This window comes from Hydra vulgaris, chromosome 08 (assembly GCF_038396675.1).
Source record: "Hydra vulgaris chromosome 08, alternate assembly HydraT2T_AEP".
Lineage (NCBI taxonomy): Eukaryota > Metazoa > Cnidaria > Hydrozoa > Anthoathecata > Hydridae > Hydra > Hydra vulgaris.
Window position 1 is genome coordinate 13,075,108 of NC_088927.1, and position 26,689 is coordinate 13,101,796.

The 26,689-nt window shown below is 27.6% G+C and overlaps 1 protein-coding gene across 1 annotated transcript in view; it reads left to right on the plus strand.

Annotated features, from left to right (window-relative positions):
• Window positions 1-6,887: 6,887 nt before the first annotated feature.
• Window positions 6,888-26,689, plus strand: part of LOC101237797 (leucine-rich repeat serine/threonine-protein kinase 2) — a 62,817-nt gene continuing 43,015 nt past the window's right edge. The window contains exons 1-3 of the mRNA XM_065802440.1: window positions 6,888-7,266; window positions 14,672-15,311; window positions 25,090-25,279. Of these exons, the coding sequence (XP_065658512.1) occupies window positions 6,947-7,266; window positions 14,672-15,311; window positions 25,090-25,279 (1,150 nt within the window). The 5' untranslated portion in view covers window positions 6,888-6,946. The remainder of the gene's footprint in view (window positions 7,267-14,671; window positions 15,312-25,089; window positions 25,280-26,689) is intronic.

Here is a 26,689-nt window from a genome sequence, read left to right on the forward strand (position 1 = left end):
AAGATATGCAACAAAAATATACCACCTAAATATATATATATATATATATATATATATATATATATATATATATATATATATATATATATATATATATATATATATATATATATATATATATGTATATATATACCCCTCAAGATATATATATATATATATATATATATATATATATATATATATATATATATATATATATATATATATATATATATATATATATATATATATATATATATATATACAAGCCTCTGAATTAGGAAAAATGAGGTCAACAATAAATTGACCCCAAACTGTTAGAGATCGGTATAAGTTCGACAAAAAAAATTTGCTATCAAGGGGTTACCATAAAACATAGAAACGAGGTCAGCAATTTTTTGCCGACCTCAAACACTTTAAAGACGGTAGTTAGGTCAGCATTGCCAAATGCCGGCAATGCTGACCTGGGACCTGCCGAGGGACCTAATTCGGAGGGTTGTATATATATATATATATACATACATACATACATACATACATACAGACATACATACATACATACATACATACATACATACATACATATATATATATATATATATATATATATATATATATATATATATATATATATATATATATATATATATATATATATATATATATATGTTAGGGTGACAAAAAAAAATCAAAGTGCTCGAAATTGAACTCTCAACCCTTTATTGTGTTCCTTTTAACTAAAAAATATACTGTGCAAAATATTATTAGGATATTTTCGTATCTAGAGGTTGCTCAATGAGCTTGATATTATCAGATTTAAGGGTCAACGTAAAGTAAAAATGAATATACTTTTTTTTTTTTCATTACTACAAAATTTCAATTATTTTATTCAAGTTTAGTGTTATTTATATGATTGTAATCAATGTTTGATTCAGGTTGTTCACTTGTTTTTATTAATGCGTTAACATTTGTAGACTTTCGCATATCTGGAATTTGACGTCAATGTTCTTCCACAATTTGTAAAATATATTGCAATTGAGTTTCATCTTTTGTCAAGATTTTTGTGTAATCTGAAACCAGTTTCACTGCTCGTTCAGCTGTGTCATTCACAACTTTCATAGAATTAACAATTTTATGTGCATCCTGGTATTTCGTTATTGTACTCCACTAGTCTGGGCAATGTTCCTTCATAAATGCCCAATTTATTCCAAGCAATTCAAATAGATATTTTGATCTATCTGTTACAAAGTCATCTAAGTTCATGCTTACAATTTTATCCATTAATCCTTTACCTTTAACTCTTTTTATCTGGGTTTTATTGGCTGGCTTTTCAAGCGCAATCAACATTTTTTCTTTAGTTTGGTTATCAACATCATTACTGAAAAAAGAGAGACTCACAAGGTCTTCAGTTAAATACCATAAATGTCCTGCAATGGCTTTTATGGCAGATTCAACTACTTCTTTGTCAAATATTTTGAATTTATTCAATTTCCTAATCAGTGTCAGGTCATTGTGAGGAACAGATGAAGAAATGAGAGCCCGAAACCAATGTTCCATGTAAATCAATATTGAAAAAATCGAAAATCGTAAAAGATTTTTCTCTTCATTTTTTGTTAAATAAAATTGATTTCGAAACAAGTAGATTTTAATAGAGTACAGTGCTTTTGCCATCCATCGTGCTTGGTGCATAGCACCAGGAGAATGAAAAGTTATTCCCTTTTGGCCTGGAGGAGTTTTTCCTAAAAAAAATTATTGCTAGTTGCAAAAACTCATTGTAATGGTTGCCAGGTTGTTTTGATCCTTGCATCATAATTACAGCAAATTCTATAGCTGATGGTAAAAGTGAGCCATATACTTTGAGATCTGCATCAGTTAAGAGCCATGATTTAGAATTAAGTTTACTCCGCTGATCAAGAAATTGTTGAAACAACTTAACCTCTGGACCAGAAAATGTTCCAAAACAAGTTTTGTAAACATGGGATAAAATCACTTCATGAATATGGTGTCGACAGGCTGTGTATAATAAAGACTTTCCAATTAATTTTTCCAGCAAGGTACAAGCACCTGAATGTATACCTGTGTTGCTTGAAGTAGTATCCAACCAGAGCGCCACAATTCTGTCATATGAAATGTTCCAATCTTATAAAGCTTGTTCTGTTGCATAACTCATTTGCTCACCAGTGCCTCTATCCAGTTTTGGGACTGACAACAGTTTTTCTACATCATATCCTGTCACTAATATGGGCAGTCGATCCACTTCATTTCTGCTTGTCAAATCGGATAACAATTTTCCATCCCAATGTACAGTTAATGGAATCTGTGGTTAAAACTCTAAAATAATTCTTTTTGCAACTTCTTTACGATTATTAATACGTGCACATCAAAGAGATTCATATGATGTAGATAAATGTTCAATATTGGCACTTAACCCTTGACAAACTGTAGACAAAACCAAGGAACCAGAACGATTGGGAATTTTCAAACGATCAAGAGCTGAACAAAATGCTGGAGTAATCACTTTCTTTTTTTCTGTTTTTTCACTTTTTTTCAGTTTCTTTGCTGATGATGGAATAAAGACATCTACTTCATTATCTGTACCCTGAGAGGAGTCTGATTCTGTCAAAACTAGGTCTGTGACTGTCACAGACTTAGTTTTGACAGAATCAACTGAACTCATATAGCCTTTTCTTCCTTCTCTTTGTAGTGTAAGAAAGATATCAAATAGTTCTTCAATTTCTTGTGAAAAAATTTCCACATTTCTTTGCTGAGTTTCTGTTTTTCTGCCTTTATTCTTTTTCAGCTTTCTGTATTTCTCAACAAGTTTTTCAACATGTGTTATAACATGATAACGTTGTTTTGTTGGAATTCTAGCTCTTTGCCAAAAGTCTAGAACCTGATCTGTCACAAGGCCTGCACTTTCTTTTACATTGTTGTTATTTTTGAAGAAAAAATAAGATTTTAAAACTTGTCTTTTAGATGGCAACTTGTGCCCTGTGATCACAGGTGTAGCTTGACCAATACACCATAGTTCATTTTGACTTCTTGTCTCCATTTACAATAAATCAATTTTGAAAATATCTCTTTAATAATGTGTTTTAAAAATGTATTTTGTATTTACAGAATAATGCAATAGTTTTAGCAGTAGTGCAATACTGATGCAGTAACTTAACTGGATGATGAAATATTACAATGGGTGTTTTAAACGCCAGCCAACTTATTTTATTTTTACTTTTTAATTTTCTAAAAAAAACAATGTGTATTATGCATGACTCATTAGATTAACAAATAATAAAATATTGATAGCATTGTCAACTTAATTAGTAAAATAGAAAAGATAAATGATAAAATATGAAAAATGTGGTTTCGAGCAGCTTTGTAAAAATAAAATATTGGATTGAGCAACCCCTAAACCTTAACAAATTGTGTCCAAAATTTCCCAGTATCATTTTTTCATTAAATGGAACCAAATAAAAGGTTGAGAACATAAAAAAAAAAAATTTTTTTCAATAAATTTATTTGTCACCCTAATATATGTATATATATATATATATATATATATATATATATATATATATATATATATATATATATATATATATATATATATATATATATATATATATATATATATATATATATATATATATATATATATATATATATATTATTTAGAATGATAAAAACATTTTTTATTAATTGTTTATTTTACAACTGGTTAGTTACACTAACCAGTTGTAAAATAATCGATTTTTTCATCTTTCAATTCCCATATGTATTTTAGCAGCATGATGTCTTTTGAATACTTTTTATTTTTAAAGGATTGCTAATGATCAGGGATTATCTTTTTCCTGGTATTTTTTCTTGTAAAGACTTAAAGAGATCATTGCATGGTCAGAACCTCCCAAGGGAGAAAAAGGAGAAACTGAACACCAGCCAGGATAAAAAACAAGACATAATTTAAGGAGTAAAGGTAAATGATTAGAGTTGTCAGGCAAACAAGTCACAATGTAAGCTATCTGAGTAAGAGATAAAGAAATGCAGATGTCATAGGCTTTAATTCCAGCAGGGTTAAAAATTCAAAATTGAAACAACAAAAATATGGGTTTGAAGAGCATATAAATTGAAACAACGTGGCAAGTTGTTGGTCTGCATAAAAGTTGTCTCAGCAATCAAGAAATTGGACATCAACTTGAAATCAGTAAATGCAGCATTTTACCAACGCTCAAAAACTATAATGAATTTGTAACAGTCAAAGACAAAAGGAGGTTCAATTGGCATTTGGGGCTGGATCTAGCAATGGCCTGGCACATCTTTACACTGATTGCCTTAATTAACATCGGTATAGAGAAATATTAGAGGATTATTTAAAGCCTTCAATAGACATTTTCAAAGCTGACTCCATTTGGCAATTTGCCACACAAAAACAAAGGTGGTAAAATAAAATTTTAAATTTTCTTAGAATCTTTGAAAAATTGTAAGTGCACTAATACTTTTGCATACATTTTTAATATTGTTTTTATCACTCTTATTGTATTGTATAATTAAATTCAAGATAATAATAAAGATTCACTGAAGGAAAAAAAAATATGAGTGCGCTAATACTCTCTGGAAACACTGTATATGTTTTTAAACTGTTTAAGTCATTATCCATACAAAAAAAAAAAAAAAAAATTGAAAAAGCCATCAGTTTAAAGTTAAATTAAGTTAAATATGAGGAAAAAATTTTGAAATTTTTTCCAGATTTTTTTTCAAAATGTTTTCTGTTTTTTTTAAATATGACCTTGATGATCTCTGTATGATTGCCAAAATATTTTTTCTAATCGCCCTCTGTTAAGTCAATATATTGTTTATTAAATAAATTCTTAGAAGAAATAACACATTAATATACCATGTTTTTTGATAAGCATATTTCACTCATTGGGCAATTATGTTTTCGTTTACAATTACAATTTGTAATTTGTTTACAATTTTAATTTTTACATTCAGAATTTTTTTTTCTTTTTAACAAAGCATTATTGTAATCTTTTATATTTCTTTCCACTTTTTTTGTACAATAGTAAGTATCTTCAATTGTATTTCCAATTAAAATTTTATGCAATTCATTAGAGTATGGGAAGTGTTTATCTACCAATTTTAAAAACAAATTTTCCATATTAGTTGAAGCATTTTTGCTATATAGGTTAAACTAAATTGTTCTATTTCGCTTTTTTGCGTTCTTTTTTTCAGGAACAAATTTTAGTTCAAAATTTCAAAAACCACTTTTTTGTAAATACCTTGGAGAAATCGAATTCTTTTTTATCAGAGAAGATTTGGCTTAGCTTGTTATTAATTAAAAAATTGGAATTTGTTTAGGAATTTGGGGTGTATGGTTCAATATGGGTGTATCATTCAATATTTTGAAAAGCTTATATGAATTTCCAGAGAGGTTATATGTAAAATCAAAATATACAACTTTTAAGCTTATACTTATTCAATTTGAAAGATATTTAAAAAAGTTTTTAAATATCTCCTTTAACTTAATCGAGCTGCAGACCAGATTTTTTATGCATTACTATTAAACCATCATCGGATTAAAGGCCTAAATCATTATTATTGATTTTTTTTATTCAATAAATCTAAAATATGTATATTCCGACAAGTTAACAAACTTCTGCTCCATTGTTGTCATCAACTGCCCATTGTTACAATAAAGCTGTCATGTATATTTTTTCTTCTTATATCTTTTTTTCTTGAAGCTACTATATTTTTATTATAATTTTTATTTTATTTTATATTACTATATTTTTATTGTTATTATTTTTTATTTGTTATTAAAAAAATTATATTATTATTGAAGTTAAAAAAAACTAAAAAATAAAAAAAAACTGGTGGAACAATCCTTTTTAGTCCTGCGTGGTTTTAAAAGTTCATTTTTATTTACTATTTAAGTTAAAATAATAACAGCAAAAATAATGTTTCAGTTAAAATATAAATTAAATAAAAATAAAAACCACTAAATAAATGTTTTATTTTAATTCTAAATGAAATAATTAAATTAAATACTGAAAAAAAATTTTCTTTTTTTTGTGTTTTGTTTAATAGTGTCTATTGCAACATATGATAACTTAAAACATTACTTTTATATTGCATCAAAGATAAGTTACTATTGGTCACTAAATTTTTTTTTTATTCATTGTCTTGCTACAACTGGACAAAAATCAGATATATATTTTAATATTTGGTTAGATATGCACGGATATATTGACATATACACCAATATTTTTTTTTTTTTTATGAAAGTTTATATCGATCAATATAAACATAATATTTACTCTTGGATCATGTGCCATGGCCTGTGGGTGGGATAAAAAATGAAAAATTTATTTTTGATTTTGAATTTATAAAAGGATTTTAATTACCCCAAGTTTATTTGTGGTAAGATATGAATAGTTTAATTATAAAAACGTTTTGTTGTTAAATTATGTCATGTTAAATTATTAAGTCAACAAGTTAAGTTGTGTTTGTCTAAAGGGTTTTAATAAAAATAATTTTATATTTATGTAATAAAAAATAAAAAATAAAATAAAAAAAATAAAATAAATAAATTATAAAAATGAAACTGTAATTTTAAAATCTAATAAACAAAAGTTTTTAAGATTAATAACATAAAATAGTTTTAATATCTAATATTTCTCAGTTTTTGAATCATACTTACAGTAGAGAGAATTGAATCAAAATATTGTGATGTCAAGACTTAGTGTTAAGTTGACAAGTTGATATATCTGCTCTAAAAAACAAGAGAAATTTATTTAAAGGACAAAAACTTTTATCATTTTGCTTGCATTTTAACATTTTGCTCATTATTGTCTTAAGCATGTGTTTCTTGTGTATTTGTTAAAATTTTATATAAAATGTTTAAAAAATTTTTTTTTTTATAGATATACTAACAAGTCTGAAGCAAAGGCGCAATCATGATTTTCTTAAGTATATGAAAACAGTTGATTCCGAGAGTGTTACTCCTGATTGTTTTGATAAATGTCTCAAGTTAGCAGTTGAAGAAGACAACTATGCTGTAGTAGGAATTATTTTGATTCGGAAACCTCGTTATGCTAAAGACTGTTTGGTTGATGCACTAAAAAAGCCTAATTATTCTAAAAGCACCCTTATATTGCTATTATGTTATGCTGTAGAAAAACACTTTAATGATGTAATCAAAGTAATTTTTGAAAATAAAGATGTGGAGTTAGACAAAAATCAATTGTTTAAGTGCGACATTCAAATTTCTGCTGAAACATTGCATCATTTAAAGTATCTTTATTCATATATATATATACATAATTTTTTATTTTTTTAACTGTTTTATCTAGATAAATTTAATGCTATTTTTGTCCCACTAAACATAAACCTTGAAATATAATGCTTTAAAATATAGTTAATTTTCATACTTAATTAAAAATCGGCACAAAATAATAATGTAAGATTATGGAACTATTAGGATAAGTATGTAAAGTTTTTTCTAGTGTAGCATTTATAATTTATTAACTGAAATAATGCTCCTATTTTAGAGGGTAAAGGAATGAAATTTAATTGATTTACATAAATTATATTAATATAACTGTCTATAAAATATTAGTTAAAACTAATATTTTATATTGTAGGTAGAAGGATTGGGACTGTTATATTTTTAAAATGCTTAAGTAAAAAGTAAATGTAGCAATGTAAAAGTAAAAAGTACTGCTAGACCAAAATACTTAAGTAAAAGTAAAAAAGTTGAATCTTTGTAAAATGTAATCTTTATTTATTATTTTTCTGTACAAGACTTTTTCTGTTTATTAAAAACCTGTTTTTATTCTGTTTTTTATTATTTTTCTCTTACCCTTTTACCTTCCCTGAAACTTAAAAAATTTTTTTTCAATTTTTTTACTTGGATTTTGTCCTATTTAAGTCCTGAAATCTATTATTTTTGACCCGGGAGTTTTAAGCTTATTTTTTACTGGAGGGACTCTGAGTTAAAAAAAAAAGTTTTTTTTTTCCATATAATGTTCTAAAGTTCTTTAACATTTTTGTAATTCTAAGGCTTCAAAGTCCTAGTAAAAGTAATGGCGGTTTGATTCTTTTAACTCTCATGTTTGTTTTAAGACCTTAATTTTAATAACAATCACAAATAAGATAAATCTTAATCCTAAGTAAAATATGAATTATTTAACTTAGAAACGTCCATAAATTAACTTAGAAACAGCCATAAGTTAACTTAGAAACATCCATAAATTAGGTAACGTTGAATTTATTTTTAAAAAAGGAGTAGGAGATCTTAAGCTCTTTTTTGCGGCGATTTTAGTTAAACTTAATGGGCTATTTTAATTTTTAATGACTTAAGGCTCTGCGAGAGAAAACTTTTAATCTTTTTTGTTTTGTTTATTGGTGAAATATAGCATTGCATATTTTATGGACGATCCCGTATTAGCTTATAAACTTATTCTTTTAGTATATCAATATTTAAAGTTTTATCAATATTCAAAGGTTGTTTATCTTTATTTGTTAATCTGTGTCTAATCTTATTAAAGGATGTGTTTAATCGTATTAAAGAAGAGAAGTTTGAATCATCAGCAAATATAATTGTCATTACATTAAAAGCTTTGAATAGATTTTTAATGTGAATTAGAAATAGGAGAGGTCCCAAATGGGTCTTTGAGGAACTCTACGTGCAATGTTCAAAAATTAAATAATATACTTTAATATGCGTAAACAAATTGTTTTCAATTAATCAGGTTACTTTTTAAGTAAATTAATATATTTCTAACTGTTTGCACCACTCTAACTTTTGAAAATAAATTTTGTGATCAATAGTATCAAAAGTTTTTGCCATATCAATCAAAGATCAATTAAAATAATTTTAAAATTTTTAAATGAGAAATATTTATAGTAAATTGAAGAACTGCATGTTTAGTGCAATTGTTTAGTTGTAAGCCACATTGGTTGCAGTATAGTAAATTGTTTATTGTATGATAACTATATTTTATTGTACAAAATACTTTCTTAAACTTTAAACTCTTGATCTTTCAAACTCTAATAATATTTCAAATTTGTCAAGGTAAGAATTAAAAGGGAAACACAAGTTATGGAAACGATATGGATAAAAGGATGTTTTATAAAAGAATGTTCAGTATTTGTATAACTCCCTATGAATAAGAAGGATTTTAAAATGTTTAGCATAATTTTTATATATATCTGTTTTCATTTGTTATATTTTTTAAGTATTTGATGTCTTTTGTTTTATTTCAACTTTTTGTTTTATTTTGAAGACATTCACTAACTCTTATCTCAACTCTTAACTTAACTCTTATCCATAATAATATAATAATATATAAACGGATCCATGACGTAATCCATATAATGATATAGTCCATGACGTAATCCATATAATGATATAATCCATGATGTAATCCATTATAATATTCATAATAATATAATCCATGACGTAATCCATATATATGATATAATCCATGATGTAATCTATGACGATTTAATACTTTAAGCTTTGAGATTAAAATTGACTTTGGAAATATTAATGTTGTAAATATTGTTGAAATATTGTTGAGGTGTTAATAAAGAGGTGTTAATAAAACTTCAACAAAGTTCTAAAAAACAAGGTGGAGTAGTGTACCTATAATATGTTAAAAGAGTTTATGAACATAGGAAACCTCTAACCATATATGCACTTGAAAATGAGTTCTTATCTCATCTTTCAGAAAAACTATATGGTAAAACTTCTTTTTCCATTGAAACTTTATCATAACCCTGGTCTCCTCTGTGATAATAAATGTTGAAAATGAAAATTGTAGCCGTTTCTCAAAATCTGTGTTCAAATCCTTCTTTTTTTTTTCTCAAATCAACATCATTCTGTCTACATTCATTGTAAACAAACAGGTTAAGATTAGCTTGTTTTGAGGTATTGTTCAAACCACTGAAATGCAAAGTAATACAAATGTAAATATATAATAAAACATTTTGTTGTCATTGCCACATTCTTCGCTGATTTGAAGTAAACCACAATTTTACTGATTTGAAGTCAAATACTTACTGATTCAAAGATTTCCTGAAGCCCTTTCTTGTAAATTTTCATAAAATGGTTGTCTTTGTTAAATTTACTTTTATTCAGTATGCATCATTAATTTATTTCTCATTGTTTGTGAACCTTCATATTTAAAAAGCGTAGATCATTAAAACATATAGTCCAAGGAAAAGTTAGCCTCTGTGTTAAAGTATTTATTGGAGGTTTGATGAAGTTTAGGCAAAAAATAATGTCAGATAACAGTTTAGGCTAATAAAGTAATAGATAAACTAGAAGCAGCACAAAACAGTATCATCATTTTCTAAAATATTTGATTATGATAGACTAATTTTATTATACACCAATGTACTAATAAATAATAATATACAAAGTAAATGAAATAATATATGCGTAAAGGTTGAAAGAGTCTGTAACAGCTAACACTTAACTGTACAAAACTTTTTTTATAATATAAGTAGTTATTAAAATATTTAACACTTAATTGTTACAGACTTGTTGTAAAATATAAGTTTTAACTTCAGACTAATATTGATTTAATTGGATAATATTTATAAAATTTAAAAAAGGGTGACATCAAGTTTATGTTAAGTTTTGAGTTACAAATAATATATGAAACTTTTAATAGTTTTTTAATTCTGTCAAATTTGGGCAAAATTGTCAAATTTTTCAATCGAAAACTGGTATAAAAATAAAATTACCACTTTCAAATTAGTTGAGCTTTTTTTTTATTGGTTCCTTTAGTATACTAAAACTTATATACAAATAATAGATAACTATACATTTAAGTTATAGATAAATTATACTATAGATAACTATTAGTATATACTAATTATTATAACAGATAACTATAGATTTAAGCTTTATATTGTTTTTTTTTGTGTCCCATACTTATTATCATACTTTACTATAACTTTTTACTAATTGTATAATTTTTTACTAATTGTATTGTACTATTAATTACAACAAGAATTTCAAATAAAATGTATTAATGAGAGTTTATATATAAAATAGAAAGTTTAATTTCTATCAGAGGCTTTTAGTTCTTTTATTGTCCTACTGAAGAAAGCAATAAATTTATGGAGATCAATTAATGTTCCATAAATATTCATATAAGATTGTATGCAGTCAGCATGAGATTTTTATAAGATCTTTTTGTTTATATTCTTTAAATAAACTCTTTATGTTTTTTGTATTCTTATCATTTGTATTTACTAGTTTTTTGCTTATTTGGAAAAAGTTCAGGATAATTAGGACATAAATTGCTTTAACTATCTTATCTTGTGTGTTCAACATCAATTTTGTTCATCACGTTTTATAATTTGAATTCCCAACAAAGCAATTTACTATTTAAGTTAAGAGTTAGTAGGCGACAAATTGTTAGAGAAAAAAAACAGTTAAAAAAAGACTTTAAGGAAGCACGAGTTGAAAACAAGTTAAGGTTTTTTTTAATAGAGCAGTTAAAAATAAGAAATACTACAGTATTGCATAAAGAATACCCTAAAGAAGTCATAATATGCCTAACAGAACAGTTATTGAAAAATGGGGGGGTTAAATTCTACGGCTTTCAAACAATGAAAAAAAAAAATGATTTATGAGAAGTTACTTTATTTTGATGTAAAACTTGCAGACTATTCAGAGCTTTTGAAAATTGTCACCATAAAAATAAAAACTGCTAAATTAGCAACAGAAATGTTCACAAGCGAAACACCAATCATAAAAAAAGAATAACTTTTTAGACCATTTTTTATGTTCTCCTAAACATGCAGCAGCTGTCTTAAGACTAAGTTAAAAAAAACTTTTGATACTATCATTATCAAAAAAGAAAGGACTGCTGAATCCTCCAAACAATGTTATAGTGCAAACAAAACTGGGACTATAATATTATAGTCCCAGTTTATAATATAATAATATTATTAATATAAGTCTATATAAGTTTGCTAAATGCATTATAATTACAATGATAATGATGCACATTAAACACAGTCAGTTAATAAATTTGCACATAGTTACATAAAGTTTAATTGCTTAAGAATAATTTAAATAATTATTGTCTAAAGCAATATATAATATCTCTTATAAAGCAATGCTTTTGTAACCCTTTTGTAACAGGATGAAAAAAAAATCAAAAGCAATATTTTGCTAATCTGACAAAAGCTAAGTACGGCACTTTACTGCCGAACAGAAGTTCTTCAGCTTTTGCGGGCATGACTAGCATGTGAGAATGAGTTTGATGAAACTAGAGATAATAGCTTGTTTAAGCAGCTGTATTTGATGCTTTTGCAGTAAAGAGAAAGAAATGTAACTTTACAACGATGGGGTTTAAGTTTGGCGGATTGAATAGGTTACATTTACATTATGTTTTTAGATCCTCTATAGAAGAGAAAGAACATCATTGGAAGAACCAGCCCAAATATAAAACATTCCTTAAAAGAACAAATAAGCGATTTTTTCAGAGGTAAAGAATGGAATATAGAGTAAAGAAATGGTGAGCACTATAAAGAGAAGCAACTTTAGCAGATGCTAACTTAGCAAAAGATTTTGTACATGATTTCCATATGAGGTCTGTAGTGAATGATAATTTGATAAGCAGTAGACTCAGGTGTTTCCATTTATCACAATAATCACAACAATGCAATATTTCTTTGTAGATACTAGGTTTATTTGGATTTAAAGTTTGCAAGCCACTACAAGCCCCGAGCTGTTGCGGCTCATAGTAAAGTGAGATTAGATTTTAAATTGGCTATTTGTTTTAAGAATTATCATCAAGGCAGGAGCATATAGGTGTCATCAGCAAAAAGAGGACAACATAAATGCTTTTGTTAAAAAGGAATTCAATTATCTTAAAAACTTTCTTAAACATACCATATAAAACAAGCTTATAGAGAACACCAACAACCCAGATTTTATTGAAAATCTTTGATATGACTAAAGCAATAGTTCTTATCTCATTTCAACCATCTAATGCATAACAGAAATTTCTGTTATAACAGTTAACAAATCAACTGTAGAAAAAGAGATTCTAAATCTGTATTGATTTTTATTTGACTCAAGATGAGATATTAGAACTTTGTCAATTAAAAATTTTTACCAAAAAATCCAATTAACAGGTAAGGAGACAAGATTAAGCTCTTATTAAATAGTTTAGAGGTTAATGAAGAGAGTTTTGGAGAAAGATTTTGTAAAACTATGACAAGAATGTTGTCTGGACCACAAGCAATGAAATCATTTTAAAGAGAGATAACTTAGGCAATGGAAATTTGAATGATTTATGTCTCACTATGGATTACTTTTTTTTTCTGGAATGACAGAAAAAGTTTTTTTCAATATTATGATTCAGTCCAAACATGGCTGCAAGCAAAACACAATATAAGTTCGGAGTTACTAGAAAAAAAAAGAAAAGAGTCAAAGAGCAATGTTGTATGATAAGACAAATAAGAGATTTTTTAGAGAATTGAACAGGAGTAAAGAAATAGCAAGCACGATAAAGAGAAGCAACCTTAGCAGATGCTTTTTGGGAAGATCATTTAGATAGATAAGAAAAAAAACAGGACCAAGGATGTAACCTTAATGTACCACAGAAGTTACTGGAAAAAAAGTGTCAGCCTTCGAAGATGACTTCAATAAAGTGGTTAGAATGGAATGATTTGATAACTTCAAAAGCTTTCCCGGGTAGACCATAAGAAGGAAGCTTTTAGGGAAGACCAGCATGTCAAACTGTTGAAAGCTTTAGTAATGTCAAGAGCATTATACCTAGCCTTAGTAATTATACATTCTTATTTCAAGTCACCTCCCCAAGCCCATGAAGGTCACTACAGTCAAGGCTACTTTAGTTATGGTTACAGCCCTCTCTTAACTCTAACTTAAACACCAACCTTGATGATACCCTCTCTCAACTCTACAACTTAAGTTTAAGTTAAGTGCAGTATTTTGTGGTCACAACCCTCTCTCAACTCTAACTTAAAAACTAACCTTAATTATACTCTCACTCAACTCTGTAACTTAAACACAAACCTTGACAGTACCCTGTCTAAACCTTGCTGCCTCCAATGCACGATAAAATTATTAGTTAGAGGAAAGGTTTTTTGCAAATAGCTATACATTATTCTTGTAATAGGATCAGACCCATATATTAAAGATGTTAGACTTTGTTAATGACACTGTTAAAGATTTTCCAAAATTCTCTAGAAATTAACTTCTGAGATAAAAAATGAGTTTTAGTCAGCTAAGAATAATGAAGCTTAATGTCAGACATCACTAGAAGACTAGAAGAACTATTTATTGATATATAAGATTTATTTTCTAGTTCTTTATTTTTTGTCTTAACCTCCTTAAATCTTGTCCTGTTTTTTGTTTTTGTTTTTCATTATGTTAAATTAAGATATAATCAAATTTATTGAAAACATTTGTAGTTTCAATTTGTATATGTTTAGGTTAAACTAATTATTTGATATATATTCATTAGTGACGATTGGATCAGTCTGTTCTCACAATTGAGCCTAAGCCTGATTGCATAAACAATTTGCTTAGTTAAAAAATATAATGTTATCTATTTTTTTTTAGTTTATCATTAGTTTTTTAAAATATGGCATGATAGTTTGAAAAAAGCTTATTAAACTATATTTATGTTTTTCTTTTTTTAAGATCACTTGTAAGCAATGACAAAGTGTTTGCTTACCCAGTTAGCATTGGATGTAATCATATGGTGAAAAATTTTAAAGGTGTTGAATATATATTATTGAGCATATTTTGTGATAAGAAAAATCTTAAAGCTGATTGGAGAGGACTCCTGCTACGTTTTCTTCATGAAGATTGGTTCAAAGGTCTAACAAGCTATAAAGATGTTATCCTTTCTCATAATAAAATTAAAAGCATATCCTCAACAAATATTATGAGTTGTCTTGGAGCTGTACAAAAGCTGAATCTTAATTCAAATAAATTACAAGATGTTCCCTCAGAATTGTTTAAGCTTCCTAATCTTCGCATTTTAAATCTTTCATCAAATCAATTAATACATCTCCCTAATGTTAAAGAATGGTCACCATGTCTTACAACATTAACTCTTGAAAAAAATTTATTAGAAAGTTTTCCATTGCATGTTGAAATACTTAAATTAAAACACTTATATTTAGCAGATAATAGATTAAAATGTGTTCCTGAAAGTATATGTAACCTGAAATGTTTAGAAACTCTTGATATTAGTCGAAATGTTGATATTCATTCATTACCAGTAAGCATGGGAAAGTTATCAAAACTTATTCAACTAGGTTTGGATGGCTTAGAGGTAAATTTTAAAATGAATTACTTCTATTTTATTTAGTGATATATTACATATTTATATATTTACAGTTTATTGTAATTACTATAATTGTTGTCTTACCATAAAACATAAAAATGAGGCTGGCAAATTTTTGCTGACCTCAAACACTTTTAGATTGATATATATATATATATATATATATATATATATATATATATATATATATATATATATATATATATATATATATATATATATATATATATATATTATTAAGATTCCGTTTATTTAATAGTTATAAACAGTTAGTTATTTATTTAAAAATAATCACGATTTCATATAAGAAGCAGTAATTGCTATATATTAAATGAAAAAAAAGTATATATATATAGTATATACCAGTCAATCATTTACAAATGTGAGGAAATCAGAAGTTGATAGAAAGCATTTGTAGAGAGAAAACATGTACACCATCAGTATTTTTTTTACTTCTGCATTCAGTAATTTTCTTTGCTGCATTGACTGCTTTTTTTTTGTTTTCATTTGTGGTAGCTGACAACAAAACACTTTCAGGATGAGGGGAATAACAAGTTTTAGCAATATTTTCTGGGTGATTGCTATTTCATAACAATGAAAAAGTTTTATGCTCCGTAAGCACATTTCCAATTTTTCTTGATTAAAAACCAGCAAAAATAGTGAACTTTGATGATGTTATCAACAATTTTTATCAGACTTGTAATAGGGTTTTATAGTCGACATGTATAACGGAAGCAGATGATCAGCAAACAAAAGCTACCTGGCATAATTGAGATATCAGAGAGGAGTCTTTGTGAAATACTTCTTTGTTTCTACATACACATTTTGGAATCCTCAGATACCAGCATTGCATGCTTTAAGTAAGTATTTCTTATCTTTATTGAGATCATGAATAATGTCATCAGATGTTTTAATGTTTACTTCATTTGCACTTGCAAAATCAAATATTGATAGAGAATGAGCATCAAACGATAGTTGTCCACCAAGAATGCATTTGAATACAGTAAGACCAGATATACTAACATCAAGTGCAGTGAAAATTGCTCTGAGAGAGCTAATTTAAATGAAGTAAACAAACACGCCATTAAAGTGGTCTGTCAATGCAAGTTTCAAGTAAACAAAAGATACCATTTTTCCAGCTTGTGTTTACATTGGTCCCATCACAAACAACACCTTGTAAAGTCGCAGGAGAATTTCTGTCATTTAAAACTGAAATGAATTCTTTTGCAACATCAACTGCTTACTACTTTGTGAACAAATATGATCAATTTAGATGTTGTTGTAATATGAATAGATAACACAATTATCTTCTTTGATAAAAGTCTTGTTGCAACAATCTTGCAACAAAGGTTGCAATAACCTTAGGGTTTTTTCTTTACAGCTATCAAAACTGATTCCAATAATTGCTGTGGCCAAATCTGCATGTTCTTCTACATCTTTTTGTCATGACCAGTTTCTTTGTTCTCTTAATATTGCTAGGTTCAATATGTATTTTGGTAAATGAAATGATATATGTTCAGAGTTCGACCCCACCACGTCCCTGGTAGTACAGCGATCAACTTAAACATGGGTATTGTCAAGGTTTAGACAGGGTAATGTCAAGGTTTGTGTTTAAGTTACAGAGTTGAGAAAGAGTATAATTAAGGTTGGTGTTTAAGTTAGAGTTGAGAGAGGGCTGTAACCACAAGATACGGCACTTAACTTAAACTTAAGTTGTAGAGTTGAGAGAGGGTATCGTCAAGGTTGGTGTTTAAATTAGAGTTAAGAGAGGGCTGTCACCATAACTAAAGTAGCCTTGACTGTAGTGACCTTCATGGGCTTGGGAAGGTGAATTGAAATAAGAACGTATAATTTCTAAATGAATAACTGCATGTTTTGAACAAATTTATTTATTCAATAATGGTTTGATTGCATCTTAAACCAACACAGTTTAAGATGCAATCATTCATTTGAAAATTCATTGCACATTCTTATCTCTAAAGTAAAATTCTAAAAAACTTTTTACATAATTTACAATTATTTTTAGAAAATTACAAATAATTTTAGAAAAGCTTGTTACTTAGTAGATTCCGAACTACTGATTTTAAAGCTGAAACGTAATTTTTCAATTAAAATTTCAATTAAATTTTCAATGCTTTGAACTTAATGAGTAATTAAAAGTAGTTAATGATGCATATTCTAACAATGTACAAGTAATTATTGGTATACAACCGGGTTCCATTTTCGGACCTCCTTTTGTTTTTGTTTTCATCAATGATCTACATTAATATTTAATGCTATTTGAATCAACATTATTTGCATATGACACAAAATTTATGACAAGTGATACCAATTCAAATCATCTAATAACAAAGGCTAAGTCAGTATTTAACGAATTTAGTGGTAATAACTTGACATCAATTTGGATAAAACTAAAGCATTGATCTTAAAAAATATGCATACCATAGAAATAATATTGCCAACTTCAATCATATTAGGTAATATGTTCAAAATTTAATTAGTTAATAATTTTTCTTTGCTTGGTGTCATTATTAACACCAAATAACATTTTACTGAACACATAAAAAAGATAAAAGCAAAAGTATATAAAAAATTATTCTCAATAACTAATATATTTGGTCTAGCCTTCAAAGTTTGTTTACAGTTCTTAAAATTATTTATACTACCTAACTTTGTTTACTGCTCAAGTCTAATAATTTACTACACTAGAAAAGAAATACAAAGCGTTAGCAATGCATACAACATGATTTTATTTTTATTACTCAATATTAATATTCAAAACAAAGATTTATTTCAAATCAATCAACAAGTTAAAGCATACAACCTACTAAGTTTTCACTATCAATTTTTCTGTCAAGCACTACAACCATGCAATAAAATAATTTATTACACGAAACCAATGAACTTATTCAAACAATTAATGTTTTTTAACCTTGATAACATCAAGTACAATACTAGAAAGAAAATACTAGAAAAAAAAGAACTTTAAAAAACTTCCAACAAACATGGTGAACAGTCATTTAAGACCTTCTTCAGGAATATAATAAATGAGCTTTGCAACATCAAATTAGCACCAAAAGAGTTTAATTCTATTTTTATTTAACAACATCAACTCAATTATAACACATGCAACTATTAACAACATTAGGTTTGATGTCAACATAAACTTTTTTTTTGATGTCAACATAAACAGATTAAATAACTATATTGACTTTTATATAAGCGAAAAAATTACAAAAAAAGAAAGACTAACCATTTATTAACTTTTTTTTAACACTAAATTATAAATAATACAAATTAATCCAGTTGAATTAGTAAATAAAAGTTGGATCTCAGACATATTTAAAATTTAATCAATAAACTATGTTATAAAATACTTCTCATTATAATATAAATTAAAACCCATAATAATTTACTTTTAACATAGAGATAATTGCTTATCTCTGTGTTAACAGAGATAAACAACTTACAATTTTACAAGATTGAAATGAACATAACAAGAAAATAAATGATTAAAATAATTTCTACTATGCAGAAATCATTATTTATGGAATAGGTATTTTTTATTTTTGTGGCTCTGCTAGAATCAAGATTTGTGCGGGTGTCTCTCATTTAATCACGATTTATTGGTACTATGTTAATTTAAAGCTGTGTGGAATGAGGCTTTTTTATGAATTTTTTAAATTATTATTTTTATAAAGTATGGAACCCAGTTTTGTGTTATATTAAAACCTTGTTATACAAAACTTTATAATAATATAAATTTAGTCAAAATATACCATTTTATATTAAAACCATTTTTTATGATAGAAAATTTATTTATAACTGAACTTTCATTCCTTCAATATTTTTTATCTTTTATGGAATGATATATTTAATTTAAAATTTTAAATAAAAACAAAAATTAACATTATGGCAAAATGTAAAATTTGAAAAAATCCTATTTACAAAAATTATATGTAATAAATAATAAGAATTTAAAAATTAACTTCTTACTAGAGTAAAAATTAAATTTTCAATATTAAACTCCCCGCAAAAATTTTTTGGAGGAAAAAAGTTTTTACTTTAGGATAGTTTAGCACTAAAACTTTAAACAGAAAGTAAAACTTTAAAGCTCAGTTATTTTTTTGCTTGCTAGAAGACTGGTATCTAGAAGACTGGTATCTAGAAGACTGGTATCTAGAAGACTGGTAGAGAGGATGTATCTAGGTTTTTCATTGCTCTGGGATTCTAGATATGATTTATTATCATTGGTTCTACTACAAATTTTCCTAATAGATTAGAACTCATGTGAAAGCTAACTTGATCTTTGCTTAAGTTAATAACCAAACATTTGTATGTTAACCACATAAAAATTAAAGAAAAAAATGGATATGAATTTTTAGTTTATTCAAAGTAATTATTAGGAATGTTGAGAATTCTTTTAATTGATGTAAATTCCATTTCAAAAGTTGACAACAGTTTTTTGTATTGGGACTATCTAGAACTATCAAGGAGAAGCTTTCTAGACAAACTTGCAATTTATAGTTTCTGGAACGAACGATGTTTTTAATTCAAAAACTGTGAAATGTAAGTAAAAATTTTATTTGAAATTTTTGTGATTAACAAAAATATTATATCAAGTTTCAAGAATAATCCATACATTAAATAATAATGTAAATGATTTTAACAATCGTACAACTTAAAAAGATAAAGGTTGTACGAGTCAAGAAAACATGAAGATGGGCAAGAGTAAGGGTTTATATGCTGGGAAAAAAACTAGATGAATAAAAGTTTATAGAGCATGCATGGACAGATACAGTAAACAAATCAGATTTGAATGACGAGTCAAGCAAGAATGAGTTTTAGTTGATAAAACTAGAGATAATAGCTCCTTTGAGCAGCAACCATGATAGTATTTGTAGAAAAGAGTTAAGGAGATGCAACCTTACAACAATGGGAAAGAGGCTCAAACTTAGCAGATAGAGTGGGTCCACCTACGTTTACAATGCATTTTTGGACCTTGTCTAGAAGAGAAAGAACATCATTAGAAAAACCAGCCCAAAGTTGGAGTTAAAATTTACCATCCACTGTGAGCCCCAATCTGTTACACAAGTGAGATCAGGTTCAAGATCAGCTGCCTGTTTTAAGCGATCAAAGAGAGAAGACTTTTGTCAAGACAGGAGTATAAAGTTGAGTCATCAGCAAATAGTGCTACTATAGATGTAATGTTGTTGAGAAGATCATTGATGTTGGTAAGAAATAAAACAGGATCAAGAGTAGAACCTTGAGGTACCCCAGAAGTTACTGGAAATAAAGAAGAGTGTTGGCCTTTGAGGATGACTTTAATAAAGCAGTTGGAAAGAAAAGATTTAATAATCTTAAAAACTTTCCCAGATACACCATATAAAACAAGCTTATGGAGAAGACAAGCATTTCAAACTTTGTCAAAAGCCTTAGATATGTCAAGAGCATTATTCCTAGCTTCTCTGCCTCCATCTAATGCACAATAAAATCTTTCAGTCACAGCAGTTAGTAAGTCAGCTGTAGATCAAGAGGATCAAAAAACATATTGTCTGATATTTGACTCTAGATGGGGTGTGAGAAATTTGTTTATCAAAATTATTAGCAATATTTTTTGTTATTAGCAAGGTCTTTGACTAAAACACCTAGCTAATAACAGGAAAAAGACTAATTGGAGGGGTCAAAATGTTCACCGGAGTTTTTGAAAATTGGAACAACAGATGCCACTTTCTAGCAGACAAAAAAGCAATTCTCAGTCAAGCACTTATCAAATAGTTTAGAGAGAATTGAAGAGAGTTCTGGAGAACAACTTTGAAAGACTATTACAAGAATGTTGTCTGGATCACAAGCTGTAGAAGAGTTCATCAAGACATGACTTGGTCAATGGAGGCTGGAGTGATTTGAATGTCTAACAATGGGTTAACCTGTTTAATTGGAATGAAAGGAAGAGAATGGCCTAAAGATTTGAGAGTCGAATTAGATGAAATGCTCTTTGCAATGAGTTCTGTTTTATCCTTAGGAAAGGTAATAAGACCAGTCTCATGAATGAGAGATGGAATGTTAGACCTTCCTTTGTTAACAACGCTGTTGAAGATTTTCCAAAAGTCTCTAGAGCCTAACTTCTGAGATAAAATACAAGATTTAGTGAACTGAGAATAATGGAGCTCAAAATCTGACAGCACCTTTTTACATCGATTTCTTGCAATAATAAATAGCTGTTTGTTTTCACAGGAGTTGTTCTTTTGAAAAAGATGAAAAAAATCATCATGATTAGATATAACAGCTGCACAAGAGGTTAAGAACCATGGAGTAGAATAAGGCTTGATTTGGAACAGACAAAAAGGAATAAAAGCTTCCATTCCTGCTTGAATCCAGGAGGTTATGTAGGAGGCACATTTTTCAGCTAAAAGACATCAGCCCAAGGACCGTCACAAAGAAAATCTTGAAAAGAATTCCAGTCAGCTTTAGGGTAGTAATAAGTAGTGCGATGATAGGGTGAGTTGTATGAGATAAAAGATTTGAAGAGATCAATGCATTGTCAGAACCACCCTAGGGAGAAAAAGGTGAAACTGAACACAAGCTAAGATCAGAGACCACACATAAATCAAGAAGTGAAGGTAAATGATTAGGGTTATCAGTAAAATGAGTCTTTGAGTTAATTGAGTAAGAGATTTAGAAATGCAGAAGTTATAGGCTTTAGTGCCAGCAGGGTCAGTGGTTTAGAGCCAAGCCATTCAGTGGGATAAGCATTAAAGTCACCAATAGCAACAATATTAGCAAAGGGGTAAAGAGGGCATGGTCGATTTGATCAGAATTTACATCTAAAAGAGTTTTCTGAGAATTTTATTTTCCAATTCCTGGAAATTACTAAAAAAAATTTCCAAGAAAAGTCAAAAGTAATAGTCAATCCCATAAGATGAAGGGTAGATGACTCATCAAGTATGTTACCAATCATAAATATAGGATGATTTAAATTATTTTAAATCTAGTTTTTCTGAGTTTTATTAAGACAGGAACTAATGGTAGTATTATCAGCGATCATTTCCACCTTTGATGTGAGAATTTCTGGAAGAAATTAATATAAATTATAAAGAGTTTAAGGCCAAGGATAGAACGTTGAGGAAACCCTGAAGTAACAGGATATGATGCAGAGTGCTGTCCATCGAGGATAACTTTTATACTATGATTTGTAAGGAATGTTTCAATAATCTTAAAGATTTTTTCTGATACACCGTATGAAGAAAGCTTATAGAAAAGACCAGCATGCCAAACTTTATCAAAACCTTTAGAAATGTCGAGAGCAATAACCTTAACCTCTACACATCTATATAATGCATGGTAAAATCTATTGGTTATTACCATAAACAAATCAGCAGAAGTACAAGATGTCAAAATCCATATTGATGATCAGAAAATAAAGTTTTTAGATTCTGGATGAGAGATTAAGTGTTTGTTAATTAAAGATTCAAAAACCTTGCTAATGATAGGAAGAAGACTAATGGGGCGGTAGTTGGACGAGTCAGATCACTCTCCAGAGTTTATTAAAATAGGGAAAACAGATGCCGCTTTCCAGCAGGCTGGAAAACAAGACTTAAGTACTTTTGTTAAGCACTTGTTAAATAGTTTTGAAAGTATAGATGATAGCTCCAGAGAACACTTTGCAAAAGTATTACAGGTATGTTGTCCAGACCACAAGCTGTAGAAGAGTCTAAGCGGAAATCACTTTAGATACAGAAGCTGGAATAATACAAACATCAAGCAACTTCCATACCAACCTGAATGCAAGAAATTATGTAAGAAGCACCTTTCTTAGCAGGAAGACGAAGGATTTCTTGCTAAGTGTCATCACAAAGAAAATCATGGGTAGAGTCCCAGTTAGCTTTAAGGTAGTTAAAAGATGTACGATGATAGGGGGATTCTGATGACAAAGAAGTGTGAGATAATAGCTTTAGAGTGATCGAACCATGATAAGAAGTACCAAGGGTGAATGTGGAGAAACTGATTGTATGACAAAAGGGTGAATGTGGAGATATGAATTGTATGACAATTGTATTGATCTACTATGATTGATATAATGGTAGACTTATTGTGATAAATTTAAATAGATTAGTATTTAAAAACAAATGGTATTAAAAACAATGTGTAATAATAGTTATACAATTATTAAATAAATAATTACTCCAGCTCATAATACCCACAAAACTAACTTGAACAGTAAATCAAGTTATCATGAAAATATTTAGTTTGAATGATCGAATGGGAATCAAAATACCATCTAATCATACTTGTATTAGGAGAGAAATACAAAAATTCTGAGAAAATTTAAAAAAATTTTAAGCAATTGCACATTGTTATTTAAGAAGGACTCTCATGAAATTATGATACAAATAAAGCCTTCAAACAAACATGATACAAATACAAATTAAGCCTTCAAGCAAATCACAATTAAGCCTTGGCATCAATTAATCATTTTACAATCAATTATATATTTCATAACTCTCTTTAACAAGAAGATGAGCATCATATTGGATACCTCACAAATTAAACAATCAAAAGAGTTGAGATTAATAATGAACATATAACCCTATTCAGAAGCAATTTATGGAGACTATCTGAGGTTGTTAGAGGCTATGAGCTCTGGTTTTATTAAGTTAGCTATTGCAAGTTGAGTTTTTGAATGTGCATATGCAATACAATAATAGGACAGATTTGTAATAAAAACATGTTCTATATCTTGTTTAAAGCAGCAGGTGTCATTCATTTAGGATTTATGTTGAAAAGGGTATACATTTATTGGTCAACACTATGTCAGAAATTGTTTAAACCTTCAGAAAGCCCATCACATGGGAAGATAATTATTCATTTCTACTTCGTTCCCACTTTCAACCAAATTTTTTTCTTTTTTTCTTTGGAATTTGACATTTGAATCCGGATTTTTATACCATATTAACAGTGATAAATATTTTTTTTTGGTTAAAATAAATTTAATTAAGAGTTATACAAATAGTTGCAAACAGCACAAAGTTATTTGAACATCTTTGGTTTACTCCTTAAAAAATTTGGACATGTCTGGTTTAGCCCTTGTGACTATTTTTTCACATAGAAATTTAGGTGTGATTTAACTATTGCTTTTTTGATATCCATCTTTGTAGCTATGCATGCACCTTACCTTTAATGCAGTATGATAATAATTCAAATATTGTTAAAATGTAACCACTGGTTTTTTCCTTGCATCCTTCATATATATATATATATATATATATATATATATATATATATATATATATATATATATATATATATATATATATATATATATATATATATATATATATATATTATATATATATATTTTTTTTTTCTTTTTACAACTCCAAGTTTTATGCTAAATGCAATCATCAGGTAAAAAATTTGATTTTTTCTTGTTGAAAAATAATTCTATACAAGAAAAAAATGCGTTCGAAAAATCTAATCTTTTGGTTTGTGTTTATCCAGCAATTTTAGCCTGAAACTTATAGTTGTAAAAATTATGTAGTTTTATTTATAAAAAATATATAAATACAGCTCTGTTTTAACTTATTTTAATTTACTTTAATTCATTGAGCACTCTCCTGAAGATATACGCAAGCACCAATATATATATATATATATATATATATATATATATATATATATATATATATATATATATATTTATTTATTTATTTATTTATGGAGTTTATGACTTTATGATTAAAGAATATACTGATTTTTCTATTTCTAGATTGAAGATCCTCCACCTGAATACAAAAAACCTAAAGAAATTCTGAATTATTTAAAAGGAAAATTAAGACACTCAAAAGCCTATTACAAAATGAAACTAATGATTATTGGGTTTCCACAGCAGGGGAAGACAACTCTGCTTAAAAGGCTTAAAGATGACACTAATTATAATATTGATAAATCAACACATGGTATGTTGAGTATTGTTTTTTTACTTAAATTTACCCCTAAAAGCTCCATAGGAATGGAGGAGATATTTGTAATATGAATTCTATTCTTTGTCATAGTTGTAAAAGAGGCGTAAAAAATAGGATAAGTAATGTTGCTAAAGTAGTGCAGTAGCGTTAATAGGTGCAGAAACTGTGGGCAGAGTTGTGGACCTAAGGGATCCCCAGCTATGACAATCTATAGGTTGGATTCACATGGCATGAGATATTGTTTGAATGTAAAACTGTTAAGTATTATTTATTAAGTACCCACATTACCCCACACACTGAGTAATGTGGGTACTTCTGCTTTAATTTATTGCAGCTTATGTTATATTTGACATGCATTCTTTTTACAAGCATCTTCAATTAAGTATATATGTACAAGCAAGCGTTCAAACAAATGCAATACGGCTGCTCAAACTGATGTTTTGATTGTCCAAAAGTAAGTTGTCAAATTCAATATGATATTAAAGAGTTAAAAACTCAAAGACCCAAATAATTGGGAGAAAGTTAAATATAAATATTATATAAGTATATAAAAGCTTGATAAGAAAATACTATTTTGCTAAAAACTAATAATTTCCTGTGTCAATTTTAATTTAATAAATTATGTGTTAATTTTATCACATAAGCTATTTTCAGAATTTGATTTGAAATAAAAGGTTTGTATCCAAAGTTGATGAACATTCACATAACCTTTTTCAATATGTTATTAAACAAACTTTACACATAATTTTTGTTAGTGGAATCCCAGTTGTTGTTATAGATTTTTCTGGTTTTAAACAACTTTGAAAATATAAGTAAATAATAATTACCAAAAGAATGTTACAATTATAGTTTTTAATGTGCAGAACTAGAATGTTAAATTCACTAAAAATGACTTGTGGTGTGTGTAGAGTTTTAATACTAGCTGGCTATATGTGTCTATATGTATTTTATTTTACTAATATATGTACAAGAATTTTAATTTAAAAAGTACTTTTAAGATATTTGTAATTGAAAAAGTAACATACAGCTCAAACAAATGTAAAAATTTGTAAAATAAATGTAAAAAATATATCTTTAGAACAAAGCTTCAGAATAAAACAAAGCTTGAGAACAAACAAAGCTTTCAAATATGCAAAACAATACTGCAGATACATTAGGAAATATGATTGATCTTATCTTGTTGTAGTAAATCTTAGTGTTTGTAATCTTGAAGATTTAAGGCTATGGCACTCAGTTTGTTGAATAAGAAAGTTGATGCTGATTGTTCTACTTCCATATTTTCTTTACTGAATTGTAAAATACCTAATGGAATACTATGAAAAACTATTTTGAAATACTATGAAATTTTGCATTAGCAATTCTAATTAAAGAGGTACAAAAAACAAATTTTTTTTTAAATCACGC